General features: G+C 36.0%; 1 protein-coding gene across 11 annotated transcripts in view; it reads right to left on the bottom strand.

Annotated features, from left to right (window-relative positions):
* Positions 1-1475: 1475 nt before the first annotated feature.
* Positions 1476-22896, bottom strand: part of LOC5575809 (tyrosine-protein phosphatase 10D) — a 134936-nt gene continuing 113515 nt past the window's right edge. For 5 of the 11 annotated variants that reach the window (XM_021849640.1, XM_021849639.1, XM_021849638.1 and 2 more), the window contains 7 exons: positions 17125-17362; positions 16641-16827; positions 6630-6887; positions 6312-6570; positions 6116-6235; positions 2222-3052; positions 1476-2010 (listed from right to left, as the gene is read on the bottom strand). In XM_021849640.1, coding sequence (XP_021705332.1) covers positions 2628-3052; positions 6116-6235; positions 6312-6570; positions 6630-6887; positions 16641-16827; positions 17125-17362 — 1487 coding nt within the window. In that variant the 3' untranslated portion in view covers positions 1476-2010; positions 2222-2627. Of the gene's footprint in view, positions 2011-2221; positions 3053-3271; positions 3382-6115; positions 6236-6311; positions 6571-6629; positions 6888-16640; positions 16828-17124; positions 17363-22896 lie in introns of all 11 variants that reach the window. The other 6 variants (XM_021849644.1, XM_021849642.1, XM_021849641.1 and 3 more) reach the window with 2 other exon arrangements.

Genomic DNA, 22896 nt, shown 5'->3' on the forward strand with positions numbered 1-22896 from the left:
AGTTGTTCTTAGAAAAACTTTTTTTATTAAAAATGTCTCCATCATGAAACTGTGTCCCAAACATCTGTTTACTATCAAGATTCTATGGTGAAAATTAAAAAATATTAAAAATGGGGTTTTTGTGTAATTTAAAATTTGAGTTTTATTTTTGAATTTTCTATGAAAATAAATAAAATATTTTTCAGTGTATTTTTTTATAGTCCAAATGGTTCACTACAACTTCTTCATAAAACATTTTTCTCTAAAATCAACAGTTTCGGAGTTAGAATTTTTCAAATAAGATGTGGATATATTTTCTACATACTTGCAACAATGGAAGATTTCTCCTAATGCTTCCAAAACTCAACTAATAATATTCCCACATAAATCAAAATATAAATCTTTATTTGACACCTTCAAGTAGACATGTTGGCACGTTGAGAGAGGTTCCAATAATTTGGTCAGATGAAGTTAAGTATCTTGGACTCATGCCAGATAAGAATTTAACTTTCAAAAATTACATTGAGGGTATTCAAGCCAAATGTAACAAATATGTAACATGTCTCTATCTCCTTATTAATAGAAAATCAAAACTTTGACTTAAGAACAAGCTGCTGATATTTAAACAAATTTTCAGGTCAGCAATGTTGAATGCTGTACCAATATGGACTAGCTGTTGTAATACCAGAAAGAAAGCTCTGCAGAGGATTCAAAATACAATTTTGAAAATGATTCTGAAGCTTCCTCCCAAGTTACATAATATCCAATGTTGAAACATTGGAACAAATGTCGAATAAAATAACTAATAATTTCAGGCAAAAATCGTTACAATCTTCTATCGCCACGATTAGTGCGTTATATATTTAGGTTAAGTTAATTGAAAGTTTTTTTTCTCTTATAAGCAGGTGAAATCAACTCACATGTAAAAAAATCTGAACTGCTACGGCAAATGAAATGTTATATGTTGGTAACAAAATATTAATAAAGTCTTAAATTTGTTTAACCAATTTAGGATGATAGTGTTGTCTAACACAGAGCACCTAGATATATGATGCTAAGGGAAATGTTAATATAAGGGACCGTCCATAAATGACGTAGCATTTTAGGGGGGAAAGGGGTGTCTTTGATTTTGAGTTCCATAATACATTTTTGGCAGATTCCTCACAAGATTCATTGCGGGTTGTAAATAAAACCTTCGCATAATTTATGGCAAGATTTTTACAGAAGCCTGATTGTTTGGTGGAATACAATTTTTTCCAAGAAACCTATCAAGACGCATCTTCTATGACACTGCTGGAAATAATGTTGGAAAAATTGTATTTAAAATTTAGGGTTATTTCCCGAAGCGAAACTTGTTACATCTTTGCCACGTGGGTCGTGGGTTTGAATCCGTTTTGAGATCGTTTCACCGTTTTGAGATCGTGTATTTTTAACATAATTGTTGAGTTGTTGAGGTTTAGGTTTCTTTTTTGTTCTTCGGTAAAGTAAAACGCACATTTTCAATTGATATGATACTTTTCTCTTTTATTGTAAGTTTTGTTTTTAAAATATCGTTTAACTAAAATTGCAATGATACAACTTACATTATTTACAACAAAAAAGAATTAAAAAAATGGATTCAGCGTCCATTGCACATGCATAAATACAGTAAAAATTTCTGCGATTCGTTATTTTCTGGTTTGATTTTCCGTCCAATGGGGTCAAGAAAATAATTCCTGATCACATAATAGCACATGTACGTTCAATTTTGTTTACCGACATTTAAAAGGTGGAATACACTGTAGTACACTGATAACATTGTTTTTTTTTGTATCTGGTTTGAGAAGATGCCGAAAGATTTTCGATATTTACAGCTTGTTTCGATTTCGTTAACGGTGATTTTGAATTGAATCGTTTTAGTATTTTCTTGTCTAAGACCGATTTTCTAATGACGAGATTTCTTGCGGGTTTTAAGATTCAGCTGCCTAAAGAAATGAAGATCATGTTTCAAAGCTGTTGTCTACATTCCTGACTCTGCGATTCCTTCGTCATCTGTTGGGAAATAAACATATGAAGAGAAAAAGATTAATTTTACGGTTGCGAATGTAATGTAAAAAGCATGCAGTTTTAGTTAGTAGCTGTCGTGATAGATACTAATTCAAATTTTGTTAGAGCGAAGGTAAAAATGATTGGCCAATGTTAGCTTCAATTTACAAGTTATTCGCATTAGTTTCCATGAGAAATTAAATAGAAATTTACCAACCCATTTCTCTAAGCTTTAAATATAGCTCGTCACTAACACCACCACCACAAAGATTATTATCTTCGTCTACAATAACTATGATATCATCATCTTGCTCGTCTTCCTCATCTTCGACGAAGTGGTGCTTGTATCGAATTCTTTCGCAACCGCCGTCCAGGTTGAGATTATTTTTTTCATTCTTCTTATGCAACAACAGCTCCCGTTGCTCATTCGAATCATCTTCATCCTCCTCGTCGGAATCGATACCGACATCGATCTCTGTTTCATCATCTTTCTTGTCTTCAGTTTCTTCGTCTCCTTCTACTCGAATGATGATGTGAGCACTGTTCGCATGACTATCGTCGTTGATAGCGATAACGATGCTGCTTCGACCGCTGCTTCGATTATCGCTATCGTTCTCTAACTGTCATCTTTCTTCTTTCCACAATTTGCAACCAATTGACTGTTGATCGCTACTGTTAATACTTTCGGGTTTCACTTCGACAGATTCGGTCAAGTGGCCACTACCGTCTTGGCTAGTGTCATTGCTGTTACTCTTATCGGCTATATCTTCGGTTGCCTGCGGTAACTGCTCATTACTGTTACATTTATTGGGCGCTTGTACTTCAACGGCTATCACTTCAGTTTCTTGGCAATAGTTTGCATCTGCTTTGGCATCGTCAGTCGCACTGGGGTTAAGTTTATTGCTTCGTTCTTCCTCTTCTTGTGAACTTTCAACGAGCTCGTTGTCCTTTGGATCAGGAGCTCTTTCCAGTTCGTCTTCGTTATTAGTGTCCCCTCTCTCAGCCTCTATGAGCTGTCTTTCTTCGGAAGCGTATTGTTCACCCGGTTCTAGTGTAGTTATTGCACAAGTACCATTCAAGCAACAAATTTTGTTAGAGATCGTTCCATATAGAATGTGCAGAATATAAGTAAATCGTTTGCATTTCCGACACCGAAAAAAAATCAGATTTATTGCACATTTAATCCAAGTGTGTGCATGAAAAGAGGGGAGCGAGACAAAGAGAGAAGAAGATTGTTACTTTGGAAATTTCTTTATTTGTAATTTACTTTTCTGCAGTTTAAGATCTTTCGACTCGTCTATACTACTGTAAGCTTGGTTTTGGAATTGCTCAAAAGATGGCTCTCTTCGGTTTGGTTTAGTGTGCTTTCATCGGGTACTTAAAAGGAAACAGAAAGAAAATTATAAGAGAATATGCAGGTGTGTTTGACAAGCAGCATCAAAACGAGAAACAACACACAACGTTTACACCATGCAGTTAAATAAACTCAATTTTGAAATGGAGGATTAGGAGCAGGTGGATTGCAATAATATGGAAATATTGCTAATATATTTTTTGTAATACATAATAAACTTATCACACAAACCATATGCACTGAGAGGCAAAATAAAGTGCCCACCTCACCAGTTTTCGAATTTCTCTCATTGATTTGGTTCAAATTAAAGTTAACACACTTAAATCTTTTTTGATATTTTATTTTTGATATTCTTTTAAAGTTGCACTTACGAAATTTTGATAAAAAAAGAATTTTACTCAAAGAAAAAGAAAATCAATTTGTATTGAAAAAAAAAAAAGAAAAAATAGTGACAAAATAAAGTGCCCACTTCCTTCTTGGCCCCAGAAAAGATGATTTAAGAATAATAATAAGCAATTTAATAGTTAATGTGTCCTCCTTTGGCCTTAAGGACTTGCTGGAGGCGTTTCGGCATGCTTTTCACCAGGTTTTGTAGGTGTTGTGGTTCTAGTTCTTCCCAGACGCGCTCCAAGGCTTCAAAATAAATATTTTTGTTGGTAACACCAGTTTTGTCAACCCTGGCATCGAGAATCGCCCACAAATTCTCGATGGGGTTGAAGTCTGGGCTTTGTGGAGGCCATTCCAGCGGTTTAATCCGACAAGATCGGAAGAAAGACTTGGTCTTCTTGGCAGTATGCTTCGGGTCATTGTTCTAGAGAAATATGAATTTCTCTTCAAGGCCCGTCTGGATCAGCGAAATCTCCAGATTTTCCCGCAAGATGTTGATGTAGGGATTTGCCGTCATGATTCCGTCGATTTTCACGAGGCTTCCTACTCCACTCCACGAAAAACACCCCCAGACCATCACATTTCCTCCTCCATGCTTCACCGTTCCTTGGATGTGGCGCTCTGCACCACACACGAGCCCGCCGCTTTCGGTTAAACAGCTGGAGCTTCAGGAGCGCTACATCCAAGGAACGGTGACGCATGGAGGTGTGATGTGATGAAATGTGATGGTCTGGGGGTGTTTTTCGTGGAGTTGAGTAGGAAGCCTCGTGAAAATCGACGGAATAATGACGGCAGATTCCTACATAAACATCTTGCTGGAAAATCTGGAGATTTCGTTGATCCAGACGGGCCTTGAAGAGAAATTCATATTACTCTAGAACAACGACCCGAAGCATACTGCCAAGAAGACCAAGTCTTTCTTCTGATCTTGTCGGATTAAACCGCTGGAATGGCCTCCACAAAGCGCAGACCTCAACCCCATCGAGAATTTGTGGGCGATTCTCGATGCCAGGGTTGACAAAACTGGTGTTACCAACAAAAATAATTATTTTGAAGCCTTGGAGCGCGCCTGGGAAGAACTAGAACCACAACACCTAGAAAACCTGGTGAAAAACATGCCGAAGCGCCTCCAGCAAGTCGTTAAGGCTAAAGGAGGACACATTAACTATTAAATTACTCTTTATTTTTCTTAAATCATCTTTTCTGGGCCAAGAAGGAAGTGGGCACTTTATTTTGTCACTATTTTTTTTTTCAATACAAATTGATTTTCTTTTCTTTGAGTAAAATTATTTTTTTATATCAAAATTTCATAAGTGCAACTTTAAAAGAATATCAAAAATAAAATATCAAAAAAGATTTAGGGAAAGTGTACCAGTTATGGCCATAGTGGTTCCCTAATTGGCCATATGCGAAATTTTAATAACTTTCACGTTTTAAATCTTTTTGAATGTTTTAACATCAAGATATATCTTAAATCTAACTACTACAACACACCAAAATTTTCAAAATTTGGAGACATTCAAAAAATCACGTATGGCGAAATAGGGAACCACCATGTCCATAACTGGTACACCTACCCTAAGTGTGTTAACTTTAATTTGAACCAAATCAACGACAGAAATTTGAAAACTGATGAGGTGGGCACTTTATTTTGCCTCTCAGTGTAGGTATTGAATAACAAATCTAGTTTCATACTGCAATATAAGTAAAATTCTTGTAACATGCCTTCTAGAGTTACGTAGCTATTGTGACTTATTGAATTTTCGGCAGCTTTATCTTTTTGTTATGGGTGGTTATCTTCAATGAGCACTTCCTCAGTTATTAACTGGGAGCTTTCTTTGCAAAAGTTGCCATTTTCGCATTCGTATATCGTGTGGCAGGTACGATGATACTCTATGCCCAGGGAAGTCAAGGAATTTTCTATTGCGTCCTGGACCGATCGGGAATCGAACCCAGTCAACTTCAGCATGGCTTTGCTTTGTACAGACACGTCTTTTTCATTTTCTGTTTTGACTAGATCGAGAACCGCCATCTTTATGCTATAGATTTAGAAATGCACGAAATTTTGATCCTTTTGGATATTTTTGCAATAACAAATAAAAAAACAATTCGAATTAAATGCACACGTGTTAGTTAACTGATCAAACGATAATACACCACTAAACCAAATCGAAAGCTCTTTTCATTAGTAAGTACATATGACAATAGGAGTAAGCGAATACTTTCCGGTTAGGGATCATGTGATTATTCACTTTGCTACCATTATTGTTGTTGAAGTAGTTGTGTTGTAGTGGTTGGAAAGATCAATTATCAAAGATAGGAAGCCACCACAGGTAACAAATTTGCACAGAAAGAAACGAAACGACTTACCTTCGTAACCTTGGTTGTCGTGAATTTCACGCTCGGTACCTTCCTTACCCTCTAATACCACCAGTAAACATTGGTGGACACAGATATATTGTTGCTCGGTTTGGACCATCCAGACACGTTCTACAATGACAAATGTTATTCAGTAAAGAATTACACATACAATTACACTTTTCACGATTTAAAATTATCCACTTACCTTTTCGCATTGCCCAGACAATACCAAAGATATCGACGTAGTCCGATACCTGTATCTGCTGAAGTATTCTGTCGAGTGTAATAAACGTACCGGAACGGCCAACCCCGGCACTACAATGCACCACGATCGGGCGTTGATCGGGTCCAACCCGTTCGCGGAAGGCCCGCACGAAACGAGCGAGAGTTTGAGGAGGATTTGGCACACCAAAATCAGGCCATGTCGTAAAGTGGAAATGGCGGAGGATACGTTGCTGGTCACCCTACAAACATCAGAATATTGATAAGTATAATCTACTAAGCGAAATATTATGGAGCATACCCTCGTCATCATGAACTCCGTGATGACCCAGTCCGGATAGTGACTGTCGTTCAGCAACGTCACCTTAATGTCACCGTAATACACTGGTACGGTATCGTGTGGCCAGTAATGGTCACACTTCTCACGACCTTTTTCAAACGTCCGCGTCAGCATGACGATCGCACGGGAATTGCTCTCCCAACACATGCGCCAGAAGTCATCCCGCGTCGAATGGAGGGGTCCTTGCGTGACGATGAACTCACGTGGCGAATTGTGACCCTGTGAAATGATAAGAATTAGGTAAAGCCTGGCTTCATGGCTAGAACCTTGAATAAAGTGTCGACATGATTGTAATCACACAAATTGGCAAAAAACGTATGTTTATACAATATATTATTCCGTGTAAATGATTTTACATCATTGCAAACAATAATACACAGTCATAAAGTTCTTAATTTTAACATACATTTGATTTTTACAAAGATGAAATAAATGTAGGGGAGACATGATCCCCCTTTCTTGATGCGACTTTAACCCTGCAGAGAAATCAAAACTTGATTTGAGCCTGTCTCAAGTAAAAATGTTTTGCAAGATCAATAATTACGAAATGGTTCAAAATTGGGTTAAAATTGAGCTTGAGCTTGAGCTTGAGCTTGATTGGCCGCCCGTGGATGCACTCCAGTATTGCCAGATCAGCTGCACTTACACAAGGAACCAACCGAATGACTGCTTGGGACTAACAGGCATCCTCAGTGTATAAGTGCTGGTGATCTTCTATTTTTAGGCAACAATGGCACCTGCCACGTCAGAATGCTGACCAATGAGGGGAAGGGGGAGGAATTGATGATGCATTGAACTGACTCCCACGTAGACCGTATATTCCACTGCATCCACGTCAGTTCATGCGGGAGTGTATGGATTGGGGGAAAGGCATGGCAGAGAGGTTTGTTTTTGTGGTTTGCAGACTGCCTATGTATCAGGCGTAAGAAAGGCGTGCGCGTGGAAGTAGGAAGCGTTAGGGAAACGGTTTCTTGTCCGTCTCTGGTTCTAGCGTTTGCTATGAACGAATAGTTTGAGTGTGATATATTTAGAATGGAAGATAGAAGCAAGTGAGAGATATACAACTACAAAGTACGAGGAAAGGGACGGGCCTGGGATTGAACCCATGACCTTCTGCATATGAAGCAGAAGCGGTAGCCATCAGACCACCAACCCCGTCTAAGTTCAAAATTGGGTTAAAATTGAGGTACAAAAAGTGGGGCAAGATGGAATGCAAAGTTTTGAATATGATGTCATATTAAGCATAATTTGTTCGTGTGTGCCCACCATGGTTTTACTGCATAGGGGCAATGGGGGCAATATTAACATACGGGGCAATATAAGCCACCCCGGTTTTGACCTCAGAAACAGTGTTTAATTGTCTAGTGTCATTATGATCTGCTAAAGGATGCCTCAAATAGCCACCACAATAGAAACCGTAAGAATATTCGTTTGAACACTCAAGATATTTACAAAAATGTACAAATTTGTCCTTCGACATGAAAAGCTTATAATTTTGGCAGTTTTTAATTAAGCCTACAAGACAATTATATTTATAATTCTGGTAATTTTTACCAATCCATTGAAACTTCTGATCATAATGAACAGTTCGTGAGCGAAATAAGATTTGTTCGTAAACAAAATTATTGAAAAACAATATATTATTTTCAAGGTGAAGGGGCGGGGCAAAATGAGCCACCTAGATTTAAGCAAAACAATCGATGTTTTGAACATAAAAATGCATTGCCTATATATACCAGATTACTTTTTACTGCATAGTAATCTTTATACACCATTACAAGTGGAACACTATGCTAGAAAATACGTTGTACCAAGTGTCGCAATTTAGTACTAGTATAACATGGTCTGTTTACTATGTATTATGTATCTTTAAAAACTAAGCCGCTAGAATCAATAATTTCAAGCAAAGCTAATACAATTTCCTTTCCAATAATGTACTCTTCACCACTAACTCTTCTCTATACTGTTTTAAATAAAAATCATTTGATTGAATGAGGTGGCTCATACTGCCCCTTAGGGTGGCTCATAATGTCCCATATGGTTGGTGATCACGTCGAAAAACATGGTTTTCCAAAAAGTTCCTAAAATAATTTGCAAGTTGATGTTAACATTCATTATCGACGTAACATGGAAGATAACATTCTATAGTACAAGGCACTTGCATTCAAACCATATTTTTTGCTGTTTTACTATGCATTCCATGACGTTTTCCTTAGGCGGCCCATATTGCCCCGATCAACCCTATATCCAGTGATGGCTGCAGAGCAACTCATTTATTATAGCCAAAGATTTTCAAAGTTGTAGCTGACAACTGTATCTAACAATATTAGCGTAGCTCTTACCCTCAAGAGCACATGGGCGAATACTATGATCGATTGAATTAATTGTTTCCTTTTCGCATAGTAATTCCCATACAAGCTTTGAATGGATTTTGCAGTCTCAGATTTCATCCAAATGAGCTAAAATTTTGGGAGGACACTTAGAATTTGATCTACAATCGGTGTGGAGAAGAAACGACCCTTCTAACCAGTCTCTTCTATCCAAATAATATTTTCCGAATATTAATGCCCTTTCTAACTTGGTCTTTCTTTCACTATAATACGCAATATTTTACTCTTTTGTCCATGATTTTTTGCCACAAACGCACAAACATATTCAGGGTGTCAACTATTTGAAAAAAAAAACAGGAAAATCAGGGAATGCTGTTATTTATCTAGAAAGTCAGGAAATTTCACTAGAGATTAGGGAACAAATTGACAATTATATACTATAATCACACACTTAACAACTAGAACAATTGTATATTTTTAACATAGTCACGCGATCATCTACGCCCAATGCTAAAAACACTATATTTGGCCAACCGATAACTAGGTGGCGAGCAAAAGCGATGCGAGCGCCACGAGTGAGCCGTTAGCCAACTACTAAATATTAGAATTGAGTATTATTTCACTGTATGATGAATATAACTCAAGTGTTACGTCTGTTCGTCTGTGCTACAACATCAGACGAGATGATTGCTAACTTTACAATACAATAATCATGATGTTTACATTGAATACAATTTTTGCACGAAATGAGTAAACCAAATAGCAGCTTATCATTGAGAACACGCTCTTATCCATAGTAGAGTAAGCTCTATTTCACTTTAATGGCAGTGTGTTGCAAAGCCCCAAACTATAGGGAGGGTTTTTCGGCGCGCAATCGGAGTATTCTTTTCGTGTCTAGGTTCGCGCTTCTTTTGCTGGGCGGTGTGTTTCGAAGGCCCAAGCTTTCGGGATCATTTTTCGGCGTTCCGTGCGTTTTTATGGGCAGTGATTCGTAAAGCCCATGCTGAAAGTGGTTTGAGGCTGCTCAGGCAAGGTTGGAGAATAAATTGGTGAGCTCGTTTCATGCTTTAATTTCTGTTAAGTATGTATGAACACACATTTTATCGTTACAACGTTGGGAATCTTACGTAAATATGATTATTAATCAAACTATGAATGGTTCGTCACTATGAGTGTCTGCATCACTGGCGCAACCAAGGGGGGGTTTTAGAGGTCAAAATCCCCCCCAGAGCAGAAAATTTTCATAAGAATTATTGAATATATTTTTGAAATTCAACAACAAATCCACAAACACCGGAGCAGTTAGTTGTTTTAACAATTATTTTGGTCTAAGTTGAGGAGCAGGATTCTAAAATATTAAATGAAATCCTGTTTTTATTTAATAACACGAAAGAGCATATTACTGCAACTACTTTGGCAATTTTTCCCGCTCAAATAACGGCTATATCACATTTAAACTTTAATTTAAAAATTGGGTCCATAAATGAACCTTGATACTTTTGATCACGTTCGCTTAGTCGACAAAACACCACAGGGGTTTTAGTTTTGACACTGGGGTTGTTCCTATCTGACATTTCGGAAGGGGCACGGAAAACAAAATACACAAAATGGAAGTTTAAGCCAAGGGGTTTGACAAAATCTAAAAAAAAACTTAAAAAATGTTTTTTGGACTTAAACAAACGTAAAAACTTAAAAAAATGAGTACATATGTGTTTTTGATCTGAACTTAAGCGTTTGGCACTAAAATTGGGACAGGAATTTAAAACAACGTAATTTTCTCTCTTTACAACTCTTTAATAAATGTTCGAATCCTCTGAGCAGAATCTCAAATAGAGAAACTTTAAAGTAGATGGAATACCGTGTACCTTTTAATTCAGCTCCTAAATGCTTATCTTTGACAGATACGCGTATTTCGACTACCACTTGCAGTCTTCTTCAGTGTCAGTTACTCGTATCCACTCCAATTTTCTCGCGTTTTCTGATAAATGAGCTACAGATTTTTCAAAAGAATTTTGTCAAACAAACATGCAGATGTATGCATATCGAGACCGTTTGAAAAGCTGGTCGGTACAAAATACGATGCTTTGAAAAATCTTTCAGTTGGCTCAGTATTTAGCCAAATTTTATTACCTCCCGAGAGCACATGAACTTTCGGAAAAACATTTTTTAATGATAACAAATAACAATTCTTGGAAATATTAAGGGAGGCCGTGGTTCCGTGACTAAGCTGAAAAATCACAAATTTACATTTACAATCTGGAAATGCTTCGAAATCTGCAATGATGATTTGTTTTCAACTGCTAATGAAAATCGCAGTGCTTTTTACTGTGACTTGCGTTGAAAGATCATTCTGTTCGTTGAGAAACTTGAAAACGTTAAGGAACAGAACAGACGAAGAATGGTTGAACGCTATCCAAATGCAGTTTAGATAAACTTTCGAACCAACGACGAAAAAAGTAGATTCAAACGATATCAGATTTAGTTTAACCATTCATATTCAAAAAGTAGAATCTAAGGCAATGTTTAAAACGAATGAAATGTTCTTTGGATTCTGACGATTTTCCATATTTCGGAAAACTTTTGGAAGCAAAATTTCACCAGGTACAAAAGAAGAGAAAAGCTTAAGATTGCATATGTTGTTACGTTTTTTCTTTAATGGTAATCTAGCAATATTTTTAAATCTTTCTTCTCGGAATTTTTCATACCCATTTCACTTTCTTAAAAACACAAGTTCACAAAACCCCCCTAGAGCCAAATCCTGGTTGCGCTACTGGTCTGCATGAACTCTTATTCTTAAATTAGGAGTTGTGGACATGTTTTGAATTCTCAGATCTTAAATTGTTTAAAAAATATTGAAAAAAAAAAAAAATCTTGAAGAAAAATAAAGTTCGGCAGTGTTCCCGAAAAATTCTCAGTTATTGTTGGAGACATTCAAGGCGGATTAGATGAACGAAAATTTTAACATTTTTTCAAAGAAAGCTTCGGAGGTGATTAAATTCTTAAAGAAATCTTTGGATAAGTTTATGGAGGAAACAGTAAATGAAATAATTCCTTGTGATATTGAAAAAAATATATTTGGAAAAATGAACTTCTGGAGGAAAGTTCCTGGAGGAGTAGGGGGACATGGGGCAAGAAGGACACCCGGGGCAAAAGTGCCACCTCTAATTTCACGTAGTTCAAATCAATTTTTTTATGTTTAACGCAGGATAATTATAAATTGAGTACCGTAATCCGGGGTAACATTGATCAGCGGGGTAAAATTGATCGCAATGACCCTCTTCGTAAAAAGCGCGAATCAACATTTGTTGATGAAATATTTTCAATGCATGAATGGCGATTCTCTTTCTTCTAATCATGAGCTAATAAACAATAGGGTTTTTGCGAAAATAAAGTTTTGTTCATGCGTAAATTTTTCAACTTTTGTAAACAATGATTTTCATGATTATGGATGACAACATAAAAGAATCATGTCTCACATGAGTTCTGTAAACGATATGAGCAAGAGAAATGCGGTTGTTACTAAAAATGACGTTGTCAAAATTTTCATAAATATGTTAAATAAAACATAATTCACAAATTATTATAAAGCGTGAAGAATTTCCTTAGGAAATTGCATACATTTAGGCGTATTCCACAATTCAAGGTGTTTTTAATTTTAAAATAACTCAAAAAGTAAATGACTTATAAGAGTTTGACCTTCATATTCGGCTTCAGGGAGCATGATTTTAGTAAGTAATGATATTTTCAATATTACCGAACGATGTTTTCATGGTGTGATCAATGTTACCCCATATCAGCTAAATCAAAAACTCACTTAAAACATTTTTTTAAACATGCTTTAAACTTTCAGAAAACAAAATACAGTACATAAACACGAGCAATGGGTGGCAGTACTTGTTTTAAAAATATAAAATTTGCAACACATGCATTTTCAAATCAAATGTTTAAGAAATATTCAAAAAAATGATCAATGTTACCCCGGATTACGGTACTGATTGAGGGTTTTTGTAAATATTATAGTTAAAAATGTTTAGTACAAAAAATTGAAAAATGTCTTTAACTCACCAACGCAAAATATGCGAAATATTATAAGAATGTAAGACTGGAAAACAAGGTTTGACTCCCAATAAGGCAGCGTCCATTTATTACGTAACGCTAAAATTGGAAATTTTTGACCCCCTCCCCCCCCTCCGTAACGCTTTTTGTATGAAAAATTTAAAATTTTTGTATGAGTCGTAACGATTGAGCCTACTCCCCCCCTCCCCCTAGAGCGTTACGTAATTTGTGGATGCCGCCTAAATACAAAACATATTGATTTTTCCGCACAGTATTGATGATTTTCAATTGTTTAATATAGCTGTGAAGAAATTTTTTTCGAAAATATGTCTTATGGGACAAGAGGGACACCGCAATTTTCTAATATAAAATCAAATGAACTTTTATTTTTCTTGTTTAATATTGCATTCAATCAATATTTCCTACTAAATAAAATCAAAATAAACCATCTTGGACATTCAAAATGGTTTCTGAAATTTTGCAGTAAAATAAGTTGAAAACTAAATTAATTTCGTAAAATTACTTTTTAACTATAAGTCAACTTTTATCCCTCAGTTTTTATCTTTACTTACTCTACAATATATCGTTTAGGCGGGGAAATAATAATATACAAAATTTGTGGCATTTTGCTCTGGTGGTCTTCTTGCCCCATACGAGTGGCACTCTTGCCCCGTGCCTCGTTTAAAAACCTCATAAGAAGAGACATTTTCAAAAATCTCAAATCATCATGTGTTTCTTATATTTTTGAAATCTATCGATAACATCATTTAGAACAAGAGGTAAGCTTGCCCCTACACTGGAATAATCTTCAAAAATTGTGCTAATCAACCATGATTTGAACCTATATATCTTAAGGCGACACGGGAGACCGTGTTATTTTCCCTATCTTTTGTCTCACTCTAACAATTATGATCAAAACTTTGTGCAAGCAAATCTCGAGTTTTAGTGAACCGATGAAGCTGAAAATTTATTGGGTTGTGCACTACATATATAGAATCATAGTGATACGCATCGATGTATGGAGTGGTTCTTGGGATTTGCTTCTTGAACTGGATAGGGTGATTACGATGACGTCCCGTGCGGCCTTAAGGTGTCCTTCTTGCCCCCAGCCCCGCTATTGGGGAAAATTCCAATGTGCAGCAATTGACTGAAGGTTTTAGTTAGAGTTTAGAAGTTTACTCGATTTTGCAATTCATCCGTTTTATGTTATGTTATGTTGTCCAATGTACTTTTGCTCAAATCTTTTAGAAAAATATCCGTTCATTCTAGAAGATCATAATGCCATTAAACATTAAAACAAGAGAATGCATCAAATAACTGGTGTTGAATAAAAAAAATAGATTGTTTTCAGTCATACAGCAACATTTTTTTTTTCTCAACGTGTGCATTATTTGTTTTTTTTTTTAAACAACGTTTATTCTTTAAAAAAAACGTATATGAATATTGAACAATGATCAACTTAGTCGCGATGCTCTCACAAGAGCGCTGGACGGCACTGACGTCCATCTTCCGGATACAATTCCGGATCCCCGTGGTCAACTGCTTGGTATCCTTGGCCCGCCAATTATTTCAGTAAACTATCAGTGCCCGAAACATCCTCAATGGAACAGCACTGGGGCAAGTTGGTCGGGTCAATGATCATGTGTTTCGCAAAACCGTACAACACGCTCGCGGACTACTTGCTGTTTCGAAGCCATCTTAGTTTGAAGTGACAGCACCCGAGCGAAAAGAAACATGCCACCCATTTTTAGAGAGTTCAGAGAGCAATTCTCTTGGAGAAAAAAAAGCCTTTTACTTTAATTGCAGAAAGGTATCGAAATCATTCTCATTTTTTACTGAACATCCGTTAGACACCACAATAAAACCGTTAAAATATTCGTTTCAACACTTAAAATAATTATAAAAGTGTATAAATTGATCCTTTAGCATGAAAACTTATAGTTTTGTCAGTTTTCAATTAGTTTTGTTTATTAATTTGGTAAATTTCAATGGATTGAAATTTCTGATATTACTGAATAATCCGAGCGTGAGATTTTTTCGTAAACAAAAATATTGGAAAACAAATAAATATTAAAAAAGCAAAGTGGTGGGGCTAAATGAGCCACCTAGATTTGAGCAAAACAAATGGTACCGTAAAGTACCCATATTTCGCGCGCGCTCCTAATTTCGCTCACTGACATTTTAAACATGTTTTGCGAAATAAATTTTTGTTGGCTGGTATTTTGAATAATTCTACTTCAGCCATGGTTATTTAGTCCAATATGTATCAACAAATATGGTAACAATATTGCGCATTTCTTTCACCACTGGACTATCGCAGAAGTTACAAATGCGGAAACGCTAATAAAAGTGCGCTGCGCAATTGCGTCAAATCCGGTAGGTGTCTTCGGGGGACTTATTCTTCGTAAATCAAAGAATAAGTGCTCTGAAGACACCAACAGGATTCATTGCAATCCCGCACTTTTATTCGCACTTATGAGACCGCACTTTGCAGTCCAGTAGTGAAAGAAATACACAATAGAATGGCAGTGAGTGAAATTAGGAGCGTGCGCGAAATATGGTATCATCACGGTATGTTGAATATAAAAAATAATGAATCATTGAAGGTAGTTTTTGTCAGTGCCCACCGCATCAAAACAAAGGCGCCACTGTATATGGGATTTAACATTGTGACAGCATTGCTGTTCTGTCAAACACACAAGGCTACGGTGGCCGTGGCACTGCTTTCCATAGTGACCGTTTTGATTTATTTATGGATTATTACATTGCCTAAATATACTAGATTGCATGATAACCTTGATGTACTATTACATTTGCCAAAAAGGATGAATCAAGTGTAACAATTTATTACTAAAATTATGTGGTTCGTTTACTAGGTGTTAAGTGTCTATCAAACATATGTTGTTAGAATCAATAATTTCAAGCAAAGTTAAAACCACTTCTTTTTTTGCAATTTCTCATCGTAATAGGCTGTTTTTCATCACGTCAACCGGTCACAAAACGGCCTACTTTCTTGCACTGAATTATGCAGGGTGGTAATAATTATTTCAATATTGTAATGTTTATCATTAGCTCTACCCTGTATTGTTTTGAACAAAAATCATTAGGTGACTCATACTGCCTCGTTGGGTGGCTTATTATGACCCATATGGTTGGTGGACACGTTTCTAGTTGATATTAACTTTAATTATCGACCATACATTGAAGAAAACATTTTATAGTATAAGTAACTTGCATTGAAACGATAGTTTTGTTGTTTTCTATGCTTTCCATGACGTTTTCCATAGGTGGCTCACTAACAAACATTTTTGCTGAATAAGAGTGGAACAAATGACTCGAGCGTACTTCAGCTGAATAAACATTTATTGGGTAATATTGCCCCAAACAACCTTAAATTTATTTTGTGTTTTTAAAATTAAGATTTTTTTTAATTTACAACTATTATTGCTGTATATTTCCAAAATAAAATGTTAAAAATGAGGTACAAACATTTTAACGAAAGAATCTCCCGTTTTGACCAACGATTTGCTTCCAATTGCCTGATTACAAGCAAGTAAGCACTTTTCTTAACGGTTACTGTACATACCGGAACGTAATTAGCATTGATGTAGTCCGAGCCCTCTTCGTCATCCACCGGCTGAAGTTTAAATCTAGAGTGGTCGTATGGTAAAATGTTGGTGAAACGATTCTTAGGTCTATTGCACGGTAGGTCCGCAAATGTGCATGGTTGGTCCCGGCCTACGTGTTTCAGTTCTTCAAACTCTTCGCTAAATCTGTAGAAGAAGAGAATAATATTTTATAATTATGAATAGAAAAAAAAGTTCTTGTAACATCAACTTAAATGGTTCAGAGAAAAAAGGTCGAAAGAAAAGAGTCGGTAAGGACAAAAGGTCCAATGAGCAAAAGGTCGAATATAATTTACGTGTTGGGAAATTTTCTCTTCTTTTAAAAAAGATTTTCGACCTTTTGTCCTTGTTTTTCTTTTCGCCTTTTGTCCTTTCTAACTTTTGTACTTCCGATGTTTTATCTTTCGACCTTTTTGTCTTATATTCAGTTAAATATCTACAAACCTAAAATCAGAATCGGCCGACATCATCCGATAATGTTCGGCGAAATTCTTCACAAGTACTGGACGGCTTGTTTCGATTGTGCTGTCTGGTAGAGACATATTGTCGTTTGGGCGTTGTTCGGTGGCTTTCTTGCGGCCCGAGTGGCGTCGCCGGCGCAGGAACAGGATGGTGCCGACGAGCAGGAAGATGATGAACAATGGAACCGTTATCGAAACGATCAGCGATGTGTTGTCTTGTGCTAGAATGAAGGATAGTCTTTTAGTTTTATATTGATAATGGACACATCTGACTAAACAAACATACACACGACATGCACGAATGGCACGATTTGCAATGAGTTGTTGTATCTTGTTGGAAGCTTTGATTATGCACAAACTGTTGTAACTTAACACTCCGGAAGCTATGACTACTTTCACTTACACGAAGTGCTGTGACCCAAAATCAGTAGGAACGGTATTTTCAACTCGCTATATCTCAGTGAGTTTTCATTCGATTTCTAATCTTTTTCCACGTATCAATTTTCCCGAGTATCAAGATTACTGCAAAATGTTGAGAACTCAAATTTGTACAGTATTATAATCTTGAGAACTGAAAAACCCGAGGCAAGTCTTAAAAAAATGCTGTTTTTTCATGATAACTTTCTTTTCATCGCGAAGATCTACACATTTTTTTGGCTTAAAATGAGCAAAATCTTATAAGACATTAGAATGTGAAAACCTTTTGGTAATTTATCTTGAAAAGAACCACACAATCTTCACAAATTTACGTATTATACAGATAAAATGCTTATTTTGTTTGTAACTTGAAATTTATCGCGATGACCAATACATATTATCACCTTCAAATGTACATATGTAATTAGTGAACAACTTTGCTGAACAATGTTGTAAATTTATCTTTCAAGAAACTACAAAATTTTCAATAAAATACGTATAATACAGAGAAAAAGCTCATTTTTGTATGTAACTTGAAATTTCTCGAGATGACCAATACATATTATCACTTTCAAATGTACATATGTATTTAGTGAACAACTTTCCAGAACAATGTTGTAGTTGAATGTTCTACAATTTTTTCCCAAAATACACATTTTTGTTTGTAACTTGAAATTTCTCGAGATGACCAATACTTATTATCACCTTCAAATGTACATATGTAATTAGTGAACAACTTTCCAGAACAATGTTGTAAGTTGAACATTCAAGAAACTACACAATTTTCACTGAAATGCTTATAATACAGATAAAATACTTATTTTGTTTGTAACTTGAAATTTCTCGAAATGACCAATACATATTATCACCATCAAATGTACATAAGTATTTAATGAAGAACTTTGCAGAAAAATGGTAAAAAAAAAGAAATGTTCGAAAAAAAAAGTATTTCGAAAAAAAAATAAATGCCATTAAAAAAAAAAATAAAAGAAATATATAGTTCGTATTTAATCCATACTTTTTACTCTTAGAAAACAAAAAACTATACTTTAGAAAGAAAAAAAAATCTTTTTACTATTTATTTGACTAATTGACTTAATTGATATAGGAGACGGAAATTTCGTAGGGACAGAATAGGGTCAGGAGAATCATGAAGCAGGAGTCTGTGATGCTAGTCATGCCGACAAGGACGAGCCGTTGGGGGTTGTCCGATCAAGACGAACAAGGTTTACACGTTTGGAGGTGTTGGTTTGGCGCCGTAGAGAAATGCTGGGCTGTTGCTGCTTAAATTGCCATGTTAGACCGCAGTCCTAGTCTTTGTTTTTGGTAGTGAGATATGCATTTGGAATGGGAAGAATATTCTGAGCTGTGCCAAGAGAGTAGTCATTAGGCATCTGGAATGCCTCGCAAGAGTACTAGGGTAGTGATGTCAAGGAGCTGATGAATACCTACGATGTCCACATTGAGGTGTCTCCTTAGGATCAGAAGCTGGACATCATCAAGGCCACTGGTGCCAGAGCGAACATCGGAGAAGCCAAGATTGCAATTGCCAAGAGGATCGAAGAGCTCGAGGCTGATCGCAAGAGTACTATATGACATGTGCCAGCTGAATCCGACAAACTTCATGAAGTTGAACGGTGACATGGAAGAGGAACACTCGACGAATCTCTGAGAGTGGTTCGATGGAATCGGAATGGTGATTGGTGGCTAAGGTTACTCAACACATGGAAACGACTTTGGATAGAAGGTTACGTGCAATGAAAGGATGTTAGTTACTATTTGGAAGATACTCCGGTTTTTGGTCTTGCCGGTTGATTGGGAGATTTCGTTCAATGGACAACCCTACAAATAACTCGTTCGGGGCTCGAAATCCAGTTTCGTTCGAGGGGATTTCTATTGGAACACAGACACGAAGCGGCATTCTGACAGACTCAAGCGGCAAGGAGGTAGGTGAATCATCTTAGAGCAGGGAAAGAAGTAAGGAATAGATTAGTACGCATTTGCAAAGGAAAAAAAATCTTTGTCTTAGAATGTAGAATAGTCCTAGGGATACTCTTTACGCTAGCCAAATGCCTACTGCAAGTTTTTCTTTGCTTCACAAATAAAAACTTAATTTAAGGGGGGGGGGCGGATGTAGCGGTCCTGCCGACCGAAAGAAGCATTCCCCTCCCCGTATTGAATAATTCCAAAGATCAATGATCACCATTGATCTAAGAAAGAACCCTTTTATTTTTTCGATGATGTTCCACGCAAGTTAGTGGATTTCATCAGATGTGGGTTTTCACTAGGTTAACCAGAAACAAGCGATGTAAGCAGAAGCCAAGAACCTTACTGCTTGTTGCTCGTTAACGTGCTCCAATGCCGGAGAATGTTTTTGTTTTAATTTTGTTTGTGTGTCAACAGCGCTGACTGAACGCCCCAACAAGGTCTCTGTCACATGGCTGCACTAACCGAGCCACAGCGACGCTCGTTTTGGCTTTTCTCTTTCCTCTCTTTATTTTCAGATTGGGAGATTGAGTTCCCCGCGGGAGCGCGATAAAACGCCCCGATCGCTGGCGGCGAGGGCGCATTTCTGACGGTTCGTTACAGGAGGTGTCCGGGTGTGTACGACGCCCCAGTTCTGACGGTTCGTTCCAGGAGGTGTGGCGTTCGGGTTAAACCTACTTTTTGTATTCGACATTTTCGTTCAAAGTTCAGTGGGCATTTTCTGCCAAAATTGACGAGCAGGTCATTCTGGGTCGAGAGTGTTTGATAGTGATATAAGGTGGATAAAGTATATTTCGGCATATTGGTGGAACCACCCACATACGCGATCAGAATCGAGGGAAAAGTGAAAGTGTCTCCATCGATTCCTTAAGAACGATTCTAAGGGCGGAAAGCTAGTGAATTGTGATGACTTTTAGTGTGCCTAATAATAAATAACATTGTGGAGAAGGAAAAAAAGATTGTTCAATAATCCGAAAAACCAGTGTCGAGTGCCCCGGTACGCTACACTATGTTGTAAGTTGAACATTCAAGAAACTACAAAATTTCCCCAAACCTACGTATAATACAAAGAAAATGCACATTTTTGTATGTAACTTGAAATTTCTCGAGATGATCTATACATATTATCACCTTCAAATGTACATATGTATTTATTGAACAACTTTCCAGAACAATGTTGTAAGTTGAACATTCAAGAAACTACAAAATTTTCACTAAAATACGTATAATACAGAAAAAATACTTATTTTGTTTGTAACTTGGAATTTCTCGAGATGACCAATAAATATTATCACTTTCAAATGTACATAAGTATTTAATGAAGAACTTTGCAGAACCATGTTGTAAGTTTGAAACTCAAGAAACTACAAAATTTCCCCAAACCTACGTATAATACAAAGAAAATGCACATTTTTGTATGTAACTTAAAATTTCTCGAGATGACCAATACTTATTATCACCTTCAAATGTACAAATGTATTTAGTGAACAACTTTCCAGAACAATGTTGTAAGTTGAACATTCAAGAAACTACAAAATTTTCACTGAAATGCTTATAATACAGATAAAATACTTATTTTGTTTGTAACTTGAAATTTCTCGAAATGACCAATACATATTATCACTTTCAAATGTACATAAGTATTTAATGAAGAACTTTGCAGAACTATGTTGTAAGTTGAACATTCAAGAAACTACAAAATTTCCCCAAATCTACGTATAATACAAAGAAAATGCACATTTTTGTATGTAACTTAAAATTTCTCGAGATGACCAATACATATTATCACCTTCAAATGTACACATGTATTTAATGAATAACTTTCCAGAACAATGTTGTAAATTTAACATTCAAGAAACTACAAAATTATCCCAAAAATACGTATAATACAGATACAATATTTATTTTGTTTGTAACTTGAAATTTCTCGCGATGATCTATACATATTACCACCTTCATATGTAATATGTATTTAGTGAACAACTTTGCAGAACTATGTTGTAAGTTTAACTTTCAAGAAGCTACAAAATTTTCCCAAAAATATGTATAATATAGAAAAAAATACTTATTTTGTTTGTAACTTGAAATTTTCTGCTAAGACTAATACATATTATCACCCTTAAATGTACATTTTTATTAAGTGAGCAGCTTTCAAGAACAATGTTGTAAATTTAACATTCAAGAAACGACGACATGTTCACTAAAATGCATATAATTTAGAAAAATACTAATATTGGTTGTAACTTGAAATTTCTCGCGATGACCAATACATATTATCACCTTCAAATGTACATATGTATTTAGTGAACAACTTTCCAGAACAATGTTGTAAACTTAACATTCAAGAAACTTGTAACTGGAAATTGTCCAATACATATTGTCACTTTCATATGTACATGTGTAAGTTTAACCTTCAAGAAATTACAATAATAATTTCCCCAAAAATACGTTTAATACTACAAAAAATATCCGTCTGGTTTGTAACTTGAAATTTCTCAATTTGAAATACTTCAAATTTGCATCTGTGTTTAGTGAACAACTTTCCAAAACAATGTTCTGAGTGTAATTTTCAAGAAAATACAATGTGTTTTTCAAAAATACGTGAAATACAGAAAAAAGTTCTCATATATTCATTTAAATTTAAATATACATTTTAATGTGTATATGTATTCAGTGAACATCTTTTCTGAACAATGTTTCAAGTTTAAGTTTTAAGTTTTTCTTAAAAAATACGTATAATATCGAAACAATATCCTCCTTATTTGTAGCTTCAAATTTGTACCCCAATTTCTTGACCAATGCATGTTATAACCTGAGAGAGACTCGCGAAGTGGAAAAATATCAACGTCATATGCAGCCCAGTTTCCCCTCTCACGAAACGTCAAATGCAGCCCACCGTTTTTATGGCTGAAAAAGTGAAAAGTATTGTGTTCAAAGTAAACTGTAATTAAAAACCTCAGTCGGCGGAGCAGTTTTTTAACAAAGTTGCTGATAAATCTAAGCAGAAGATTAATTATTTCTAATGTCTGCTACGTTTGCTGGCATGAAATTTCACTATCTATGATTCGATGTGATGCAAACTCAATCATTTTTTGCTGAGAAGTTCATGTGAGGATTTGAAAAGTATGCGCATAATTGATATAATCACAAAGTGGAATAAGAAAAAAACTCAGCAATCACAGAAAAAGAAGACCGTCTTCGCTAGTCTCGTCTCAGGTTATAACCTTAAAATCTCGTAGACTTGTGATCTCGCCCCAAAAACCAATGGCTAGATTAGATGTGTAGCTCCTTGTTTCTAAGCAAATGAATGAGCAACTATTACCACTGAGAGATAGAGGATAATCTTCTCTTC

Source organism: Aedes aegypti, chromosome 3 (assembly GCF_002204515.2).
Source record: "Aedes aegypti strain LVP_AGWG chromosome 3, AaegL5.0 Primary Assembly, whole genome shotgun sequence".
In the NCBI taxonomy this organism is placed as follows: Eukaryota; Metazoa; Arthropoda; class Insecta; order Diptera; family Culicidae; genus Aedes; species Aedes aegypti.